The 18,884-nt window shown below is 38.1% G+C and overlaps 1 protein-coding gene across 5 annotated transcripts in view; it reads left to right on the top strand.

The window, feature by feature from the left end:
* NNT (nicotinamide nucleotide transhydrogenase) overlaps positions 1-18,884 on the top strand; it is a 94,378-nt gene that overhangs the window by 52,820 nt on the left and 22,674 nt on the right. For all 5 annotated transcript variants that reach the window (XM_043598888.1, XM_043598914.1, XM_043598899.1 and 2 more), the window contains exons 11-18: positions 327-488; positions 1,793-1,903; positions 2,922-3,067; positions 4,308-4,503; positions 6,812-7,045; positions 8,202-8,362; positions 10,378-10,557; positions 18,215-18,374. In XM_043598888.1, coding sequence (XP_043454823.1) covers positions 327-488; positions 1,793-1,903; positions 2,922-3,067; positions 4,308-4,503; positions 6,812-7,045; positions 8,202-8,362; positions 10,378-10,557; positions 18,215-18,374 — 1,350 coding nt within the window. The remainder of the gene's footprint in view (positions 1-326; positions 489-1,792; positions 1,904-2,921; positions 3,068-4,307; positions 4,504-6,811; positions 7,046-8,201; positions 8,363-10,377; positions 10,558-18,214; positions 18,375-18,884) is intronic.

Here is an 18,884-nt window from a genome sequence, read left to right as displayed (position 1 = left end):
ATTGTCAATGGAAATTAAAACAGGGAAGAGGACAATGGGGAAACTGTTATTCAGGTGACTCATAAATTCTACTAGATCTTTATAGCTTGTTTTATTTTGAGAGGTGGCAGTCAGGAAGTTGAGTTTGTTCATAATACCTTTAACCACCCCCCCCCCTCCCATCATGAAATGTGTAAAAAATCTCATTATTGGCAAATCTCATTATTGGGTGCAGAATTTAAAAGGATTGACTATTTCACATACTTGTGTGTGTGTGCGTGCGTGTGTGTGCTTTTAATCTTGAGGTAATTAATTGGATGTCAGCTCACACTCTTCTCTTTCTGTAGGTCTCACTGGGATTCTGGGTTTGGGCCTTGCGGCACCCAATTTAGCCTTTTCCCAGATGGTGACCACTTTTGGCTTGGCCGGCATCGTGGGCTACCACACTGTCTGGGGAGTGACCCCTGCTCTCCACTCACCACTGATGTCTGTGACTAATGCAATCTCAGGTTTGGTCCTCTCTTGTTTTCCCTCATCTTAGGTTTTCATGGGCTGTTCAGTTCTCCAGCCGCTTTCAGTGAGGTTTATAAAGTCTTTGTTTACAAATTGTATGGCTTGGCATCTGAGGCGGTGGTTGTGGTGATTTGGGCTCCCACAGGGGCAAGGATGGGGCCAGAAGTAAGGGGCTGAGCAAGTAAGTGTCAGGCCTTTGGGCTGCTCCCATCTCAAGCAGTGCAGAACCATTGTTATTTCTTTCAATTATAATTTCCTTTATTTTTATTTATTTATTAAAAACATTTTTTTTAATGTTTATTTTTATTTTTGAGAGAGAGAGATACAGAGGACGAGTAGGGGAAGGGCAGATAGAGAGAGAAGAGAGAGAGACACAATCTGCAGCAGGCTCCAGGCTCTGAGCTGTCAGCACAGAGCCCGACGTGGGGCTCGAACTCACAAACCATGAGATCATGACCTGAGCTGAAGTCGGATGCTCAACCTACCGAGCCACCCAGGCGCCACTACAATTTCCTTTAAAGAAGGGATTCCTGTGATATAATTTGGAAACCACTGTTTCACAGAATTATAGTTGCGACATCTGTTAGGAGCTTTTCTTAGATTCATCTAAACATTCAGCTCAGCAAGTCTGCGCGCAGCAAGCCATACCTAACCTCAGGTTCACCATGAAGGCTTTGGAACAGGAAACCCAGCTGGCCAGCCAGAGTAGCATCAGGCATTTCTTTTTGGTGTGAGTCTTGATGGTGGTCTGTGCAGCGGTCCACACAGTTGTCCAGGAGCTGGTCTCTTTGGCCCCCTGTGATGGCTCAGGTCTAGGAACGAGACCCACCCTGGATCTGCCCTGGCTTGGAAGTCTCATGGCACCAGTGCACAGCCCTGACAGCAGTGCTGGAGGCCCAGCATCCGAGGTCTCTGCACGGAACGTGTCTCATTCCCAGAGGCACTGTATTCTGGAAAGTTCAAAGTTACGGCTCCACCATCATGTATTTATAGTTCGTGCCAAGTTACTTCCAGTTCAGAAGCGTGCCAAGTTACTTCCAGTTCAGAAGCAGTTTATCCACTTTTTGATAATGTTATTGATTTATACCTTTATCGGAGGAACAGAGCTAGAAAGTTAAAGGAAGGCTGAATTTTTATGCAAGAGGAAAAACATTTGTTAGCTTTTTGCCCACAATAGTACTTGAGTGACTGTTGTGTGGGAACGTTCTCCTTTGTGTCTATACATGTGAGATCCTGCAGCTATGAATTGGGTGTGGCTGTGTCACTATGCCTGTTCACCATCTTGATTCTTTCTTCTTAGGGTTGACTGCAGTTGGTGGGTTGGCACTGATGGGAGGACAGTTGTATCCTTCCACAACTTCTCAGGGCCTTGCTGCTCTTGCTACGTTTATTTCCTCAGTCAACATTGCAGGTACGATGGCAATGGTGGTAAAAGAACCCACGGTGCTGTTTATGTATGTATGTATGTATGTATGTATGTGATCTCTATACCCAACGTGGGACTTGAACTCACGACCCCAGGATCAAGAGTTGCATGTTCCATGCTCTTCTGAATGAGTCAGCCAGGCGTGCCCCCCCCCCCCCCCCCCCCCCCCCAGTGCTACTTTTAATGGAGACATGAGAAGCAAATATAAATCGATATAGACTTTTGGAGTGTTAGACATTCTGATTTTAAGAATTTAATTGTGCCTTTAAAAATGGTCTCACTCAGATCATAAATGCTCTCTGTGAAGAAAAATTATTTTGCCCACTTGTAATTTTTAGAAACCATTTGATAAAAGAACACCCTCTTCCCCTGTGCCCCAAAATAAACAGAATGATTGTCTTGCTAAGGTTAACTAGAAAGTTATTGAATGCATAGTTTTGAATTAAGTTGACTTGTAGCTATCACCGTAACATCTCTAAATGAGTATACTTGTAGATAAAATTTTAGCCTTTTGCCTTATCCTGGCCTGTGTTCCTGAAAACTGAAAGCCTGGCCCATCACTTGTATAAACTCATTTGATGCTATTTTGTATCAAAAAATCAGTTAATATGTCCAAGAAGTCTGATGCCTGTTAATATGGCATTTTTTTTCTTTTATCACTTAATATAGGTTTAACAAACAGAATAACTTATTAAAAAAAAATTACTAGCCTTTGATCTTTTGTGTTTCCAAGCTGTTTGAATGCCTGTTTACTTGTAGTCACGCAGAAAGAGTTGGTGCTGCATCCTGGTCGCAAACTTTGTTTTTGAATATAGGGTTCCCTGCATTCAGTGGAACTGGCTTGAGTAATAGCCTAACTTAATTTTGAGCTCTTAAAATGTTACTTAATATTATATTTATCCTTAGGTGATAAAGATGTGCTTAAAATAGGAAAAGTGTACCACTTTAAAAATCATGTTGCTAAATGAGATACCTCTTTCTGTTTTATATTTACTTTGATAAGGTGGCTTTCTGGTGACCCAGAGAATGCTGGACATGTTCAAGCGTCCCACGGACCCCCCAGAATACAACTACCTGTATCTGCTCCCTGCTGGCACCTTTGTTGGAGGATATTTAGCAGCTCTCTACAGTGGCTATAACATTGAACAAGTAAGAGGCTGTTTTGAGAATTTTTAATTTTGCCACTGTGTTTTCTTTCCAACTAGATTTCACATTATCGTTATCAAAATTCAGGCTCTGACAAGCAAATATAATAATAACTCTAGAAACATCTTGGTCAAATGGAGCATTCCTATCCCCTAAGAATCCGTACCCCAGATTCTAGTGACAGATTTTCCTGCTAACTGAATGTGCTAACGTGGGTTTCCCTGTCTGTCCCTCAGTTTTTCTACATGTAAAAAGAGTCAAGAAAGTTATTAGTATCCTCTTTATGTACCTGGCTGGATTGTTGTAGGGATATGGTAAATTAATCAGTAAAAAATTTTGAAAATTTTCTGTTTCTCCCCCAACAAATTCAGTGCATCATCTTTTGTAAGCAGGAGATGTTATGTCAATTCATTTAAAAAAGACAGTTTAAAAATAAATGTTATGTAGAAAAGCAGAAATAATCAAGTTGAACTTCGAAAGTTCCATGTTCCAATATAATTATAATTGAGACTCAATTTTGTTCTGAACTCAGTATTTTTTTTTATCACTTTTCAATGACTGTCATGTGATTGCATCTACTCTGACAGCAGGAAAATCGTGTCTCCCTTGGTTTCCGCTGTTCCCAGCGTTTCTTACTTGTTGATTGAACAAAATCTTTTTTGAGAACAGTTGGAGTGGTACGTCAGGGAGACCCTTGTCTGAATCCCAGATTTGCTATTTTCTGATCATTTGACCTTGGAAGAATTATGTAGTAACCTCTTTAAACCTTGGTTTCCTATTGTAACATGAGGATGATGACTCTTTCAACTTTTGAGAATCTCATGGGACTGACTTACAACTTCAGTAAAGTATAGGGCATGGTCCCTGGCATTTACTACGTCAGGGATTGGCTCCTTTACAGCGTTTGGTCAGGTCTAGAGCCCATAACTCTGTTTAAACTTAGGTACTTCTGTATGCATTTGTGCATGCCATCCAATACAAAAGAAACCAATTTACCTAAATGGTATAACTGCAAGTAGAATTTCAGGTATTTAATTTGTTAATATCCCTAATGGATAGAAAGATATATTGAAATATTCAAAGAAGAAGTCATATTGGTCCCTCTATTATCTGAATTTAAAGTTGTTCTTAGGAAATCACGTTTCCTCAAGAGAAGTCCTCCCTATGCTAATAGACTGAAAGTTTTGATAGTCTTTCTGTCTCTCTCTCTCTTTCTCTCTGCTCTTCTCTTTTGTTTGCAAAGATCATGTATCTGGGCTCAGGTCTGTGCTGTGTTGGTGCCCTGGCCGGCCTTTCCACCCAGGGAACAGCTCGTCTTGGCAATGCATTGGGCATGATTGGGGTGGCTGGAGGCCTGGCAGCCACTCTCGGAGGACTAAACCCATCCCCAGAATTGTTAGCCCAGATGTCTGGAGCAATGGCTTTGGGCGGTACCATTGGTAAGCACTTGGCAGGTTTCTACCTTTATGGGAACCCATGCCCATTTTTTAGCTCACTCTTTTGGTGCAGTTGATGTACTTACTCAGTGTTAAATGTTTTAAAATGTTTGTATTTGAATGAGAATTATACCAACTTGATGACTTTTCACCAAAATAAAATACATTATATTAGAAACAAAGGTAATTATATTATTTATAACTTTCTAATTTATTCGAGCTTATTTTCTATGCTCTTGAGATTACCCATGTTTATTATCTGTTTTTAGGAATACCGTGTAAAGGTGGGCTTCTGTCCATGGCTTCCCATCTCCATAGTTAATGACATAACCTTGGTAGTTAGAAATTGATCATGATGGTTGCATTTACACGGTGGAAATCAACAGATACTAACATATCTGGGTTTCATTTATTGTTTTGTTGATTGTCCAGCCCTGAGAAAGTGGTGGAGAAAATATTAATAATGCAGCTTAAATTCAAAAGTGTGCTGTGTCTATAGCCATTACGTGGTGAATATCACAAAAAACTGAGCAAATATCCTCATAATGTTTGAAAACTATCATCCGATTTAGTGAAGCAGCTGCTCACATTGTTGATAATGAGTGAGGTTCTCACATGCATCTTTCAGTTTTGTCTTACTTGTTAATGCAGACAAAAATGTCAGCCAACATTCCCATGGGAACCACACTCATTCATCAGTTGCAACCACTAGGTTGGTGACAGACACAAGAGTTGGTAAAAGTCAACAAATACATTCTGTGAAAGTCAATTGGCTACATGGAGTTTACAACAGAGAGTATTATATGTTTTGTTATTTGAAACTTGTGTGCTCTATACCTTTATATCAGCGAAAACTCATGTACATACTTCTAACAGGCACAGGCATGTGTTTTTATCCCAAGGAGCTGGTGGTTATATATTTACCAGCATAACAGTAGCTTTAGACCTCCTTTTGTACTTTTGCAGGAATGCTTTGTGTCCTTTCTCAATAGTCCCTGGAAAGGAACTGGAAGGAAAATGTGTTGTAGGTTCATGGCAGAAAAACTTTTAGACAGGATCTTAGCAAGTATTCTGAGAGGCACTCCTGTACCACCTGCCTAGAACCAGGCAGGAGTTCAAGAGTCTCCTCATTTGCACGTTTACTCTACCCAGCTATTTGCATGTGTTCACCTTTGCTCCCACCCACCGCCCTGAAAACCTAAGCCTTCTTCAAATATTGAAGAAGCAAATATTGGCTTTTGGAGAAGAGAGCTTGAGTTATTCTTGCAGTAGGGGGATGTAAAGGCATGTGAAGAAGCGTTAGTCAGGGGAGTGTTTGCAGGTTGTGAGGGAAGAGGCAGGTGTCAGTGCTGTGTGTTGGGTTTTGGAATTGGACTGTGTGTTGAGAAAGCCTGCTATTTTGAAAGGGTATACATAGCCAGCGTCCTTACCTTCTGTATAGTCCCTGTGAGAGAATATTTAGCCCATATGAGGAAGCAGATAAATACTTATTAGTGATAATGATTGGAAACCCTTAAATGTGTATACCCAAAAAAATTGAGGTAGAATCGGCATACATTGTATTAGTTTCAGATGTATGAAATAATGAGTCAGTATTTGTGTATATTGCAAAATAATCACAGTAAGTGTAGCAAATATCTGTCACCATACATAGTTGCAGAATTTTTTTTTTCTTGTGCTGAGAACTTTTTTTTTTTTTAATTTTATTTTAGAGAGAGAGTGTGAGCAGGGGAGACTGGTAGGCAGTGGGCAGAGAGAGAATCTTAATTAGGCTCTGTGCTTAGCACAGAGCTGGACGTGGGGTTTGATCCCATGACCCTGGGATCGTGACCTGAGCCGAAATCAAGAGTTGGACGCCCAACCGACTGAGTTATCCAGGGGCTCCTTGTGATGAGAACTTTTAAGGTCTACTTTCTTAGCAACTTTCAAATATGCTATACAGTATTATTAGTTATAGTCACCATGCTGTATGTTACATCCCCACGACTTATTTTGAGCCTGGAATCTTCACCCATTTTGCCCGTCCCTCTTCCCCTGCCTCTGGCAACCACCAGTCTGTTCTCTGTATCATGAGCTTGGTTGTTTTTTTGTTTTAGGTTTCATATGCAAGTGAGATCATATGGTATTTGTCTTTCTCTGTCTGACTCATTTCACCTAGCATGATACCCTCAAGGTTCATCAATATTTTCACAAACGGCAAGATTTCTATCTTTCTTTATGGCTGAATAATGTTCAGGCATGGGCTTTATCAGAGTTGCTTCTCAAAGCTGTGTTGAGTTTTAATATCTCTTTGACCTTCATTTCCCAACAGGACTGACAATTGCCAAACGCATCCAGATTTCTGATTTACCTCAGTTAGTCGCTGCTTTCCACAGTTTAGTGGGCTTGGCAGCGGTGCTAACTTGCATAGCTGAGTACATTGTAGAATACCCACATTTTGCTGTGGACGCAGCAGCAAATCTCACCAAGATCGTGGCCTACCTCGGTACTTACATCGGAGGCGTCACGTTCAGTGGCTCTCTTGTTGCCTATGGAAAACTGCAGGGTAAGTGATTTAGCACCTACCTATATTATTCAGTGTAAATATCTCTTGTTTAGGGGTCCATTTCAATTTAGAAAATGGCTTAACTGTCAAAGCTGTTAGGTGAAGAATTCAGGTAGCGCTCAAATATATAAAAGACCCCCTCCTCCACATCACGGTTGCTTTCCTTTATTTGAGCCTTCCAGATCTCCTAAGGCTTTGAAGCTATTCCTTCCGTAGACAGCCAACGGAGGAAACAAGTGCACAGAAATTTGTGTAGAGGGACTAGTTGACATTTGATGATAAATGTGAACAAAACAACATCTTCATAACCCTTAGAGATGCCTCTGTAGAGTTCACAAGAATGAACTTTATACGTTTTCCAGAATAGAGAGCAGCTTATTGAATAAGCTGGTGTGATCACTATGCAGTACTGATTCTGAAAACAGATACACATTTTACGGCTGTAGCATGGCATCTTCTGCTCTGCCAAAGTCAGCCAGGAAAATAGAAGTGGGGGTAAAAAAAAAAACAACAACAAAAAAACCAAACCTCACATAGGCTGTTTTCAGTGTTTTCATGCAAAAGTGAGTCTATATAGAAACTAGTTTATGATATAAAAATCTGGTCTGGCCTCTCAGTAATCAAGTCATTAAAATTAAATAGGAAACTTCCATGGAACTTAAAATCCCAAAAGAACTTCAAGCCTACAATGTTCTTGTCTCATGCTTTGTTTTTAAAAACAAGTAGCAAACCAGGGCTCTGCTCCCTTGGGCTCAGTTGATAGAGTCAGAAATGCTAATGTGCTAGGACTCTGTTTTGAAGTTTTAAATAAATGAAACCACACTTAACAACTTGTGTGTCGGTCATACGGAAAAAAAGTAATTTTTTAAGATTTTGTGACAAAGAGTAAAGAAATTGTTGTGTGATCAAAGTAAAGAGCAGTTAAGTTGAGCCATACTTTTCCTACTTCTGTTAACATTTGTTACGTCTAAGAGCCCTAATTTGCTTTTATGTTTCAGGTCCTTTTTTATGCTGATATTAAATTTTGGTAGTTTAGGATTAAATGACACACACGTGTGTGTGTGTGTGTGTGTGTGTGTGTGTGTGTTGTTGTTGTTGTTGTTGTTTTAATTTAATGACATGTGCCAGGTTCTGACTGACATGCCCTTGGTCCTAGGTATCCTGAAATCTGCCCCTCTCCTGCTTCCTGGAAGGCACTTACTTAATGCAGGCCTGCTGGCTGCTAGTGTGGGTGGAATCGTCCCATTCATGATGGACCCTAGCTTTACCACCGGCATCACCTGTCTGGGCTCTGTGTCGGCTCTCTCTGCTGTCATGGTAAGAAGTCAGAGATGGAAAGCATGCACTCAGTGAGGAACTGGCAGTATTTTGTTTGATTACAGTCTAATCATATTTCTATCTCTTCAAGACCCTTGATGGAATAAACATGTTTCAAAATGATGTCACATGTTCTGTTTAGAATTTGGAAAACACAGAAAAGTGTAAGAAGAAAAATCCACTCTTTCTTTCCACGTAATGGTTCCTTCCAAAGTTGTCACGTGACACATTTATTGTTCTGGGGTCTTTTCACTGGATCAGTGTGTTGGTGAATAGGGAATTTTAAAAAGCCAAGTGTTTTCAATACCATTTGTTAGGAGCCTCCCTGTTGTGACAGGGCCCACAGAATAATGCTTTGGGTTTTATGCGATAAGTGGAAGGTATTCTCTGCCAATTAGTTGTGCTAACATTTATTGGAAACTAGGATACCAAGTTAAATAACCACAGTAGATAAAATGGAATGCAGTTAATAAATCCTCTGGGCTCAGTGGGGGAGTTCAGCAAAGCCTTTCATGGTGGGTTTGGTCCTCCTCTGCCTCTCTAATTTTTGTATTTAGTATATTGATAGATACAGCATTCTCTAGTTGCCCATGTGCTACAGTGTAGCATTTCATTATATCAGTGATGAAGCCTTTGCAAACAGCTCTCTGTTATTCACTGATTCCCTTATTTGTCTAGTCTGGAGTCAACCTTATAGACAAGGTTAATGTTTTAAGTTTTTAAAATAATTTGTAGTGCTTAGCACAAAATTAGACATATAGTAATTGCTTATGAAACACATATTGGCTGCTTGATTCATGATTTACAGTGTTAAAATAATACTTACTATTATGTAATCCTAAAAGGACTGATTTTGACCAAGAAACTTTAGAAGTCTGAAAAGTAACTTAAAATTCTTTTTATGACTACTGACAATGCAATTTTTTTCAGGATTATATAGCACTGATTTTTGTTTTATTTTAAACCAATGAAAAGTAGTTTTGACTTTTTTTTTTTTATTCAGGAGAGCAGAAGAGGTAAAAAAATGTCTCAAAATAAAACCAATAGCATAGAAATAGAAAATTTTAAGAATTACTATTTTTGAGAAGAAATGAATTTGATACTTAAGAGCTACTTTATGCTTTTATAAGGATGTCTGAGTAAGATAAAATATTTTGTGGACTATTTTAATTGCTTTTGACTTAATTAAGTAGCCTGTGAATACATTCACATTTTAAACTCAACATATGTGGGAGTATGTGGAATAAAAAGCAAAACTCTTCTTCCCCATCATGTTTTTCCTTTCCTGTGTTTAGTGATTTGGGGTTGCACTAGACAGATTTTGGATTCTGTTGTATTCCTCCAAAGAGTATTGATCATTATTTTTTAATTTATTTTTGTAGGCAGCTAACTTGGCTGCCTTCAGATTTCAAATCTAGCTCACCTATGATTGCGGGGGGGTGGGGGGTGGTTGCTGAAATCTGTTATTAGATCAATGCGTAATGCATAAAGAGTGAGCCAGATATTTGGGCCGAGTTTATATATAGAGTTTGGGGCTCCCTCTCTTCAGCCTGCTCCTTTGCAGTTTGCCTTCTGCCTTTCCAGCTGCCTTAGTCACCCTAAATCCTGTCCTTGGATCTTCAAACTAGTGAGACTGTGGGCTTATGATTTAGTTTCAGCTCTTTCTCCTGGCACGAGCAGGTGCCTGCCCTTAGACTAACCATAAAAATCATACAATTCACTCAGTGCTCTCACCTTTTTCCAAGTGCAGACCCCTCTCTAGTTTCTGCCTGCTTTTCATCACTGCCTTTTAGGGACTTAGGGATATTTCGGGGCGGGGAGGTGGTTCAGTGTTCTCACTTGGTGCATCTGCGGGAGAGTTGACCGGATAGGAGGCACTTGGTTGTTACTGTCAGGAGAACTTCAAGGGAAGTAGGTTAATTGGAACACCAGAGTGACTAAGAACCAAGATGTCCAGTGTCAGAGGTTTTATTTTTATCGTATTAATTTTGGTTCTGCTCTGGTTTTCATTGTAGGGTGTGACTTTGACAGCTGCTATCGGGGGTGCAGACATGCCCGTTGTCATCACTGTGCTGAACAGCTACTCAGGCTGGGCCCTGTGCGCGGAGGGCTTCCTGCTCAACAACAACCTGCTGACCATCGTGGGCGCACTCATAGGCTCCTCTGGTGCCATCCTGTCCTACATCATGTGTGTGGTAAGAAACGTGTGTGCACAAAAAAGACATGGTGTTCTCAAAATAAGGATGTGCTTGGTATTTTATTTGCAGTAGAAACGACTGTGTCCGTTCCTATTTTCTTCAGTAGAAATCTCAGAGTGTTTCATCTGAATAAATTTGCAAGACTGCTTTTAAAGCACCCAAGTGTAGATAATTAGGAAAATTAAATATAAAGATAAAAAAATCTTCCGACTCCCTCCAGCTGGAGATAAGCATTTAAGATTTCGGTCTATCTCTTGTATTCTCTTTTTTTTTCTCTTTTACATACCCGTGTATTTACTTGTCTGATCATATTGTATATTGTTTTACATTTTATTCTTTTCGTCTTACTATATTCTGGTCATTTTATTATTTTGAGTATTATTTTTTAAATAAATAATTTCTGTTTATTTTTTAGAGAGAGAGAGTGCACGTGTGAGAGCAGGGGAGGGACAGAGAGAGAGGGAGACACAGAATCCGAAGCAGGTTCCAGGCTCTGAGCTGTCAGCACAGAGCCTGACGTGGGGCTCAAACTCACGAACTGTGAGATTATGACCTGAGCCGAAGTCGGTTGGTTAACCAACTGAGCCACGCAGGCACCCCTCTTGCCATTTCCTTATTAAAAGTGATTTTTAACTAATATTTTAATGAACTTCATATAAATCCATCATATGGATATATGAAATTTATTTAATATTTCCCTATAAAAATTATATTGAGTTTTAATTTTTCTTTGTAGAAAATACATCTTGGGCACCTCTGATTTTTGTCTTCGGATCGATTCTTCGAAGTGAAAGAGTATGCTCGTTTTTATCAGTTCTTTCTACTTATTGCTGTGTTGTTTCCGGAAAGCTTGTTTCAATTAACACTCCCACCGGTCATCTGTGAGAGTGCCTATCTTGAAGTTTTGTGGTCAGCATGATCTTTTTTAAAAAAGCAAAAAAAATTAAGAAAACAAATACCTCTTAGCTTCCTTTTTGTTGTTTCTAATTCTCTTCTGGATGGCAAGAAGATATCCTGCAAATAATTAAAGGTTTGACTAGAAAATGTTTTCAGATGATAGATACTATTCTCTAACAGTTCTGAATGACTGTGAAAGGGCAAGTGTGAAATGGAGTGACATCAGAATGTGGCTCTGCTGATTAATAATTCGGGCAGAAAAAGGACATTTATTCTGCCTCCATTCTTTTATTACAATATTTAAAAAAGACCCACCCTTATTTTATAACTCAGAATTTCTCAAATGTTTTCACTGAAAATCTCTTTGTAAATTGAATGCTGAGGTTATCTTTTTATAGTAAAAAAAATTAGTTTTCTTTGGCCATATTGTAAAACAAAGGATTTGATAGCCCAAGTTCAAAGAAAGGAAGAGGTTTTAAAATGAAATCTTCCAGGGTGTTCAGGGAATTTGGAAAGGTGGAAGCTTGTGTCTCCTGCCTGAAAGGTGTCAGGCTTTGGGGTTTAAAAAAAACAAATGTTTGGGGCATCTGGTTGGCTCAGTTGGTTAAGCATCCAACTGTTGATTTTGGCTCAGGTCATGATCTCACAGTCCATGAGTTTGAGCCCCAGGGAGGACACTGTGTTGGCAGCACAGAGCCTGCTTGGGATTCTCTCTCTCTCTCTCTCTCTCTCTCTCTCTCTCTCTCTCTGTCCCTCCCCTGCTTGCACTCTCTCTCCCTGTCTGTCAAAATAAATAAACATTAAAAAAATTAAAAGACAAAAACCAAATGTTTGTGAACAAGGAAAAATGTATTCAATTGTATTAGAGATAGTTTTCTCAAAAAATGAACTTTTTTAAAATTGAGTTTTTGTTTGATTCCAGTATGATTATATACAGTGTTATATTAGTTTTGGGTGTACAGTATAGTGATTCAACAGTTCTGCACATTACTCAGTGCTCGTCATGGTAAGTTTACTCTTCATCCCCTTCACCTATACACCTGTCCCCACCCACCTCCCCCCTGGTAACCATCAGTTTGTTCTCTGTAGTTAAGAGTCTGTTTCTTGGTTTGTGTCTCTTTTTTTCCTTTGTTCATCTGTTTTGTTACTTATATTCCACATATGAATGAAATCATATGGTATTTGTCTTTCTCTGACTGACTTATTTCACTTAGCATTTAAAAATGAACTCTTGGTTTGACTTTGCTTCATTTGGTGAATTTGAATGACCAGGAGGGGGCAGCAGATTTTCATCATTACTTAAACTTGTTGGTCAAAACACTGATTTTAAAATTACACGGGAAGACTTAAATTTTAACAAAGCCAGTGGCATACTGATCTGGGGAGAGGTGAGGAGTACTTATGTCTAGTTCTTAGAGCATCATCATGGGTCTTTCTTGGCTTTATCATTTTTTTTTCCTTAAATGGTTTTATTTAGGTTCTTAAATCTTATCAGTAGTATTTCCCAAATTTCTGTGTGTCTTTTTAAAATTTCCTTCCCATTCCTTTCTTCATCTAGTTTCTTTTATTATTGTTGGTTATAGTAACTACAGAAACTTACAGTAGCAATTCTATGACAGTAACTAGAATAAGGTAGTGAGAGGCAGTTGTTGAAAATACTTTTTTCTGTGTGTACTTCTGTGACTATATCATCTTTGTCTTATGCTTTTCTCTTCTTTCATATTTCTTGATCTGGTTTCTGTATTTCTTTTTTTTCTTTCAATTTCTACCACGTCAGGCATGTCATTTACTGTCAGCATTTCACAGATATTTTTTATTCCTGTACCGTATAAGGCTAACAGGGTATTCTTACAGCTGTCTGTGACCCTAAGTGTCACTCTGGATCAGACTGATACTCTGTTTATAATAGCAACTCAAATTAATTTGGATTCAAGGACAGCCGAAGCTTTAAATTTTTAGAAAATACTATTCAATTACAAAAATAAAAGATGCTTAATGTGGGAAATTTGGAAGAAAGTAGAAAAGGATAAATACATAAAATCATTTGCAATGCCATTACCACTTAACTCTTAAAATTTAATATTCTAATTCCAGTATTTTCCCATATACCTATGTTCAAATATATTCTGTGTTGTTCAATGTTCTCACCAATGATTTTCTAATAATTTTTGGGGTCTGCCTGTTGTATCACACAGATATGCCATAATTTATCCAAGTCCATAGTATTGGTTTTTGTTTTTTTCTTCAGTATACCTCCTTGTACATTTTGATTTTTTCCTTTAGCTGACCTTTTTGTAAGTACAATTACTTGGTCAAAGGGAGTAAGAGCTTTCTGTTGGCTCTCAATATCTATGAATTGATGTCCACAAAGGACTGTCCAGTCTTAGCTCTCAACGGTGATGCGTGGGGAGCTAGTTTTCTCACACTCTCTTCAGTCCTATGTCTTATTATGAAACAAACAAGGCAACAACAGAAACGACCCTGCTGTAGTTTTCAGTTTTGAAGATAGAAATTTTCTCTCCTTCCAGATTGCCCCGATTCCTGACTTTTCACATTAATCTTCATTGATTCTTGGCTTGTGCTTGTTTTATTATCAAAAAAATTGTTTCTTCGTGGCCTATGCTTTAGCAGCTCAGAGTGGTTCCTAATAAAAATAAAAATGAAATAGCTGCTTGTGATTGGGCATTAAAGCTGGGTGCTTTACAAATGTTAGCTCGTTTAATCCCCACACTAATTCCAGAGGTAGGAGATACTATTCTTATTTTACAAGGAAGATATTTTAAGATGTCATTTACTGTTTGCCTTTGTGTTTACGGGGCCTGACCTAGCACCTGGCACCTCAGATGAGTATAATACTTGTTACGTGAACATTAGATAAATATTTGTCAGCTCATTTCATATTTTGGAATCTTCTCTGGATAGCATATGGTAACAGATGTACTATCATATATCGATATCTATTAATATTACTAGTATGTTGTAGCTTCATTATTTTATTATTTATTAAAGGAAACATGCAAGTCCAAACCGGAACAGAGTGCTTTTATTATGTGAGAGGGAATGAAATGCTCCCCGAGTGGCTAATCAGTAATACCGAAAATTGAATTTTTGTTTTGACAGTTCTTCTCTTGTGTGTCTTCTGAGCCGAATGCTGTGGTTATACAATACCCAGTGTTAAACTGAAAAATATCGATAGTGTCCAAAGAAGCAGCTCAAGTGAATAATTTGCTTTATGTCTAGAAGTCATATAGACATTAACCTCTTCATGATTTTACAGTCCATGTACTTGAGATTGTGTCCAAACAGCCTGGGAGGTAGAGCGCTTGTAGAAGGGGAAGAGCATTTTCCGACCGAATTTTCTGATTTTTGTACTTTGTTGCTTATTTCCAAATGAAAATAGAACAGAATGAAGTACATCAAAGCCAAACCAAAAATAATTTCTTTTTTTGCTTTGCAGTCAATTATTTGGCACCCACAAAGCACTGAAATGAGAAATGATAGTAAATGGACTGTATGTTATTATTGCGTTAGTTTTGTCTATTTTATGACCTTTCTTTTGTTTTCAGATTTATTTCTTATAGTTTGCTTGGAATGATGTGAATTAAGGGTCTCTTTAATGTAGCATACAGTTTTCATTATAGGGCTTAGTAACTTGAAAGGAAGTCTTGGATAGTGTTGCGAATACTTTGTCTTGGGAGCTGGGAACTCCTCAGTCTGCCCAGGATAGTCTCATTAATCACTTGAGCAAGCAAAAAAAAGAAAGAAACAAACAAACAAAAGAAAGCCCTACACCCTAAGCATTTGTTGAAAATATGATGTTGCAATGGTAAATTCAGGGATGAAAAATAATTTAGTTTTTAAGAGACCACATGGAATTAGCTTAATGGTGATATAATTGTGGATATGTGTTTAACAAGTTGACTTTGATTGTTAAACTACTGTGTGGTTCCCTTTCTTTCTCCTGAAGATGCCATTAGAAGTGGGTAAACATTAATTAAATGTCCTCAGAAATTCTTCTCCTCCATTCAGTTTTATAGGGAGAGAAGAATGGTTCCTTTTACACCAAGTTAGAGTAAAGTGGTCATATCCTTGTACATCTGTCCCTCTGCAGGACTGAGTGATGCAGGTGATGGAACCATTTTGTGTGTTTCACTTTTTAAAAATTATCTATGAGCTGGGGCACCTGGGTGGCTCAGTCGGGTGAATGTCCGACTTTAGTTCAGGTCATGATCTCGTGGTTTGTGAGTTCGAACCCCGTGTCGGGCTCTGTGCTGACAGCTCCGAGCCTGGAGCTGCTTTGGATTCTGTGGATTCTCTCTCTCTGCCCCTCCCCTGCTCATGCGCGCTCTCTCTCTCTCTCTCTCTCTCACATGAATAAATAAACATTAAAAAAAATTTAAAACAAGAAAAAAGTTATCTATGACAGAAATATCTCTATGTCTGAAATACTCCTTTGAATCAAATGTTTTTTAATCTTTCAAATTTTTATTTAAATTCTAGTTACTTAACATACAGTGTAGTATTGGTTTCAGGAGTAGAATTTAGTGATCATCACTTACATATAACACCTAGTGCTCAACACACATACCCTCTTTTATACCCATCACCTATTTAACCCACCCCTTACCCACCTTTCCTCCAGCAACCTGCAGTTTATCTTCTGTAGTTAAGAATCTCTTATGGTTTCTCTTTCTCTCTCTTTTTTCCCCTTCATCTATGTCCATCTGTTTTGTTTCTTCAATTCTACATATGAGTGAAATCAGATGGTAGTTGTCTTTCTCTGACTGATTAATTTCGTGTAGCATAATACACTCTAGGTCTATCCATGTCGTGGCAAATGGCAAGATTTCATTCTTTTTGATGGCTGAGTAATATCCCGTTGTATATATATACTACATCTTCTTTATCCATTCATCAGTCGATGCACATTCCTTTGATTTAGTTTTTAAGGCAAACATTTATTTGGTAGAACATATTTCTGTTAATTTCAGAATCTTCTAATTCAGAACTAGAAAGGGTTAACAAAATCAACAAATGTTGAATGTTTGGAAGTCTCAGGCCTGGCTATTTGGATTTTCACTAAAACCTGGATTTAAGTATAGGAGGTTGGGTTAAGAATTTAAATCTTTATGTCAGATTGGGACTCTATACCTAAATAAAACCATTATGAATTTTTCTCCGGCCCTCTTGTGTGTTCATAAATATATCAAGATATTCTGGACTTTATTTTGTATGTGATAATCTTAGACAAGTTTACCAGAGTTTGGGCTCTGTAAAATGCGAATGCTGTGTCTGATAAGTGAGCTTAGGTCAAAAAGGATAATTACAATTCTGACAACATTTGGATCTATCCTCTTTATGTTATTGATATGCCGCCTTTAGTCAGGTATGGCTCTCTGTTCATCGTCTCTGCACCTTGTCCTCCCTGCCTCTACCTCTGTCCCACTTCAGACGTGTATGTTCACGTCTGCATGAAGGTGGTATAGCAGGCTGGGCTGTCTTCGTGTGGGTTGTCATGTTTTTTTCTCCTAGTGTGTTTACATGTCCCTGGAAATCCCAGTTGCTTTTCATTCTTTAAGAATACAGTATTGTCTTTTTTTTTTTAAGTAATAGATTGCATTTATATAGCTTTTACATGGTATACACATTGGATCAATCATATGTTTATTATAGCCCTTTCAGAAGTGAGAAATCCAGTGCTGATCATGTAGAATGACTGCTTTGTTCATGTACAGTGATTTGCATTTTTTTAAAGCTTATTTATTTATTTTGAGAGGGAGGTAGAGACAGAGAATCCTAAGCAGGCTCTGCATTGTCAGCACAGCGCCTGATGTGGGCGAGAACTCACGAACCGTGAGATCGTGATCTGAGCCAAAACCAAGAATTAGACACCCAACTGACTGAGCCACCCAGGCATCCCTGCAGTGATTTGAATTCTTAAAAGGCATTTGCTTCTTGTCTTTTACCACCACAGCTCCAGAGGTCTACAAATGAACTATTGTAGAAACCAGACCTGTGATTTTTTCACATGATTCACTTGTGTGGCACATTGTTGGATGATTGTAAATGAGCATGCCTTCCTCTTATTTTTTTTTCCCCAAGATTATTTTTTTAGTTAAAAGGGTGGGTATAAGTTTTAATGAAATGGTGTATGAACTTACTCGTTTACCTTTTTGGAAGTAAAATATTTTAGGAACCTAATGATGAATCCAGTCACTTCTGTTACTGCTTCCTGGAGCTGTATGTAGTTGGTTTGGAAAAGAAGAATGTATCAACTCCCACATTTCTTGTTTTCTTGACGACAGAGGGCAGCAGACTCCTAAATGATGTGAATTCCTATCCTTTGGATTCCTCCCTGTTGGAACTGGTAGCAGGAGTCACCTGAGAGATCTATAGAGTCACCTTGTAAAATTTCTCATAGATATCGTTCTCTTTCACTCTGGTGAAATACATATGGAGGTAGAACTTGCTTAATCAGAACACAGACAGTAATAACTGGATCTGAATTTCATTAATTTCTTAATGTTACTGGTAATTTTCCATTAAATTCTTTCTTAAAATTAACTTTTATTGAAAACATGTCAGTGTGCAGTTGACTTTATAGATGTGATCTATGTGATTTTTTTAGATGATCAAATAAAAACCTCTTTAAGTGATTGTGAATATTGTATACATTGGATACAGTAAGTTACATAGATTAAAACTTTCAAAAAGTTATGTAGATTAAACTCTCACAGCTGCTTATTTTGTTCTCCAGGCAATGAATCGCTCCCTGGCTAATGTGATTCTTGGAGGCTATGGTACCACTTCAACAGCTGGTGGAAAACCCATGGAAATTTCTGGCACACATACAGAAATCAACCTTGACAATGCAATTGACATGATTCGTGAAGCTAATAGCATTATTATTACTCCAGGTAAAAAACCAAAAGCGAAAAGTAAACAATCTATAAGAGCTGCTGGAATTTATTGTATTAATACAGTTTCTTACAACAGGAAAAAAATTGAATTGGAACTTACTTATTTTTTGAAAATGTAATGGAAACATAGAAACAACCCTCTGATTACCAAGTAAAAAATGGTGAGAATCCTTGGCTTAGGTTAATATTTTGGGAATCATATAGAGATTTTACAAACTGATATAGAGGGTTCTCGCCATGTCTTTCTCTGATTCTGTACAAATGTTTTAGTCATCTTTGAGTCTTGGTTATTTTTTTCTAAATGATCATTTTTGGGATTAATGTGAGTATTAAATTAGAAATAGTGTATGAAAGTATCTATCTCACTCATTAGACTCAATAAATGCTAGTAAATGTTAATCTCTTTCTTATCAACAGTAAATATTTAAAAAAATCATTGAGAATCATGTGATTTCCAATAAGGTGAGGTAACATGACCTAATAGAAAGAACCTGATCTGGGAGTCAC

Source organism: Prionailurus bengalensis, chromosome A1, assembly GCF_016509475.1.
Source record: "Prionailurus bengalensis isolate Pbe53 chromosome A1, Fcat_Pben_1.1_paternal_pri, whole genome shotgun sequence".
NCBI lineage: Eukaryota > Metazoa > Chordata > Mammalia > Carnivora > Felidae > Prionailurus > Prionailurus bengalensis.
This window is presented reverse-complemented; position numbering and strand designations above follow the sequence as displayed.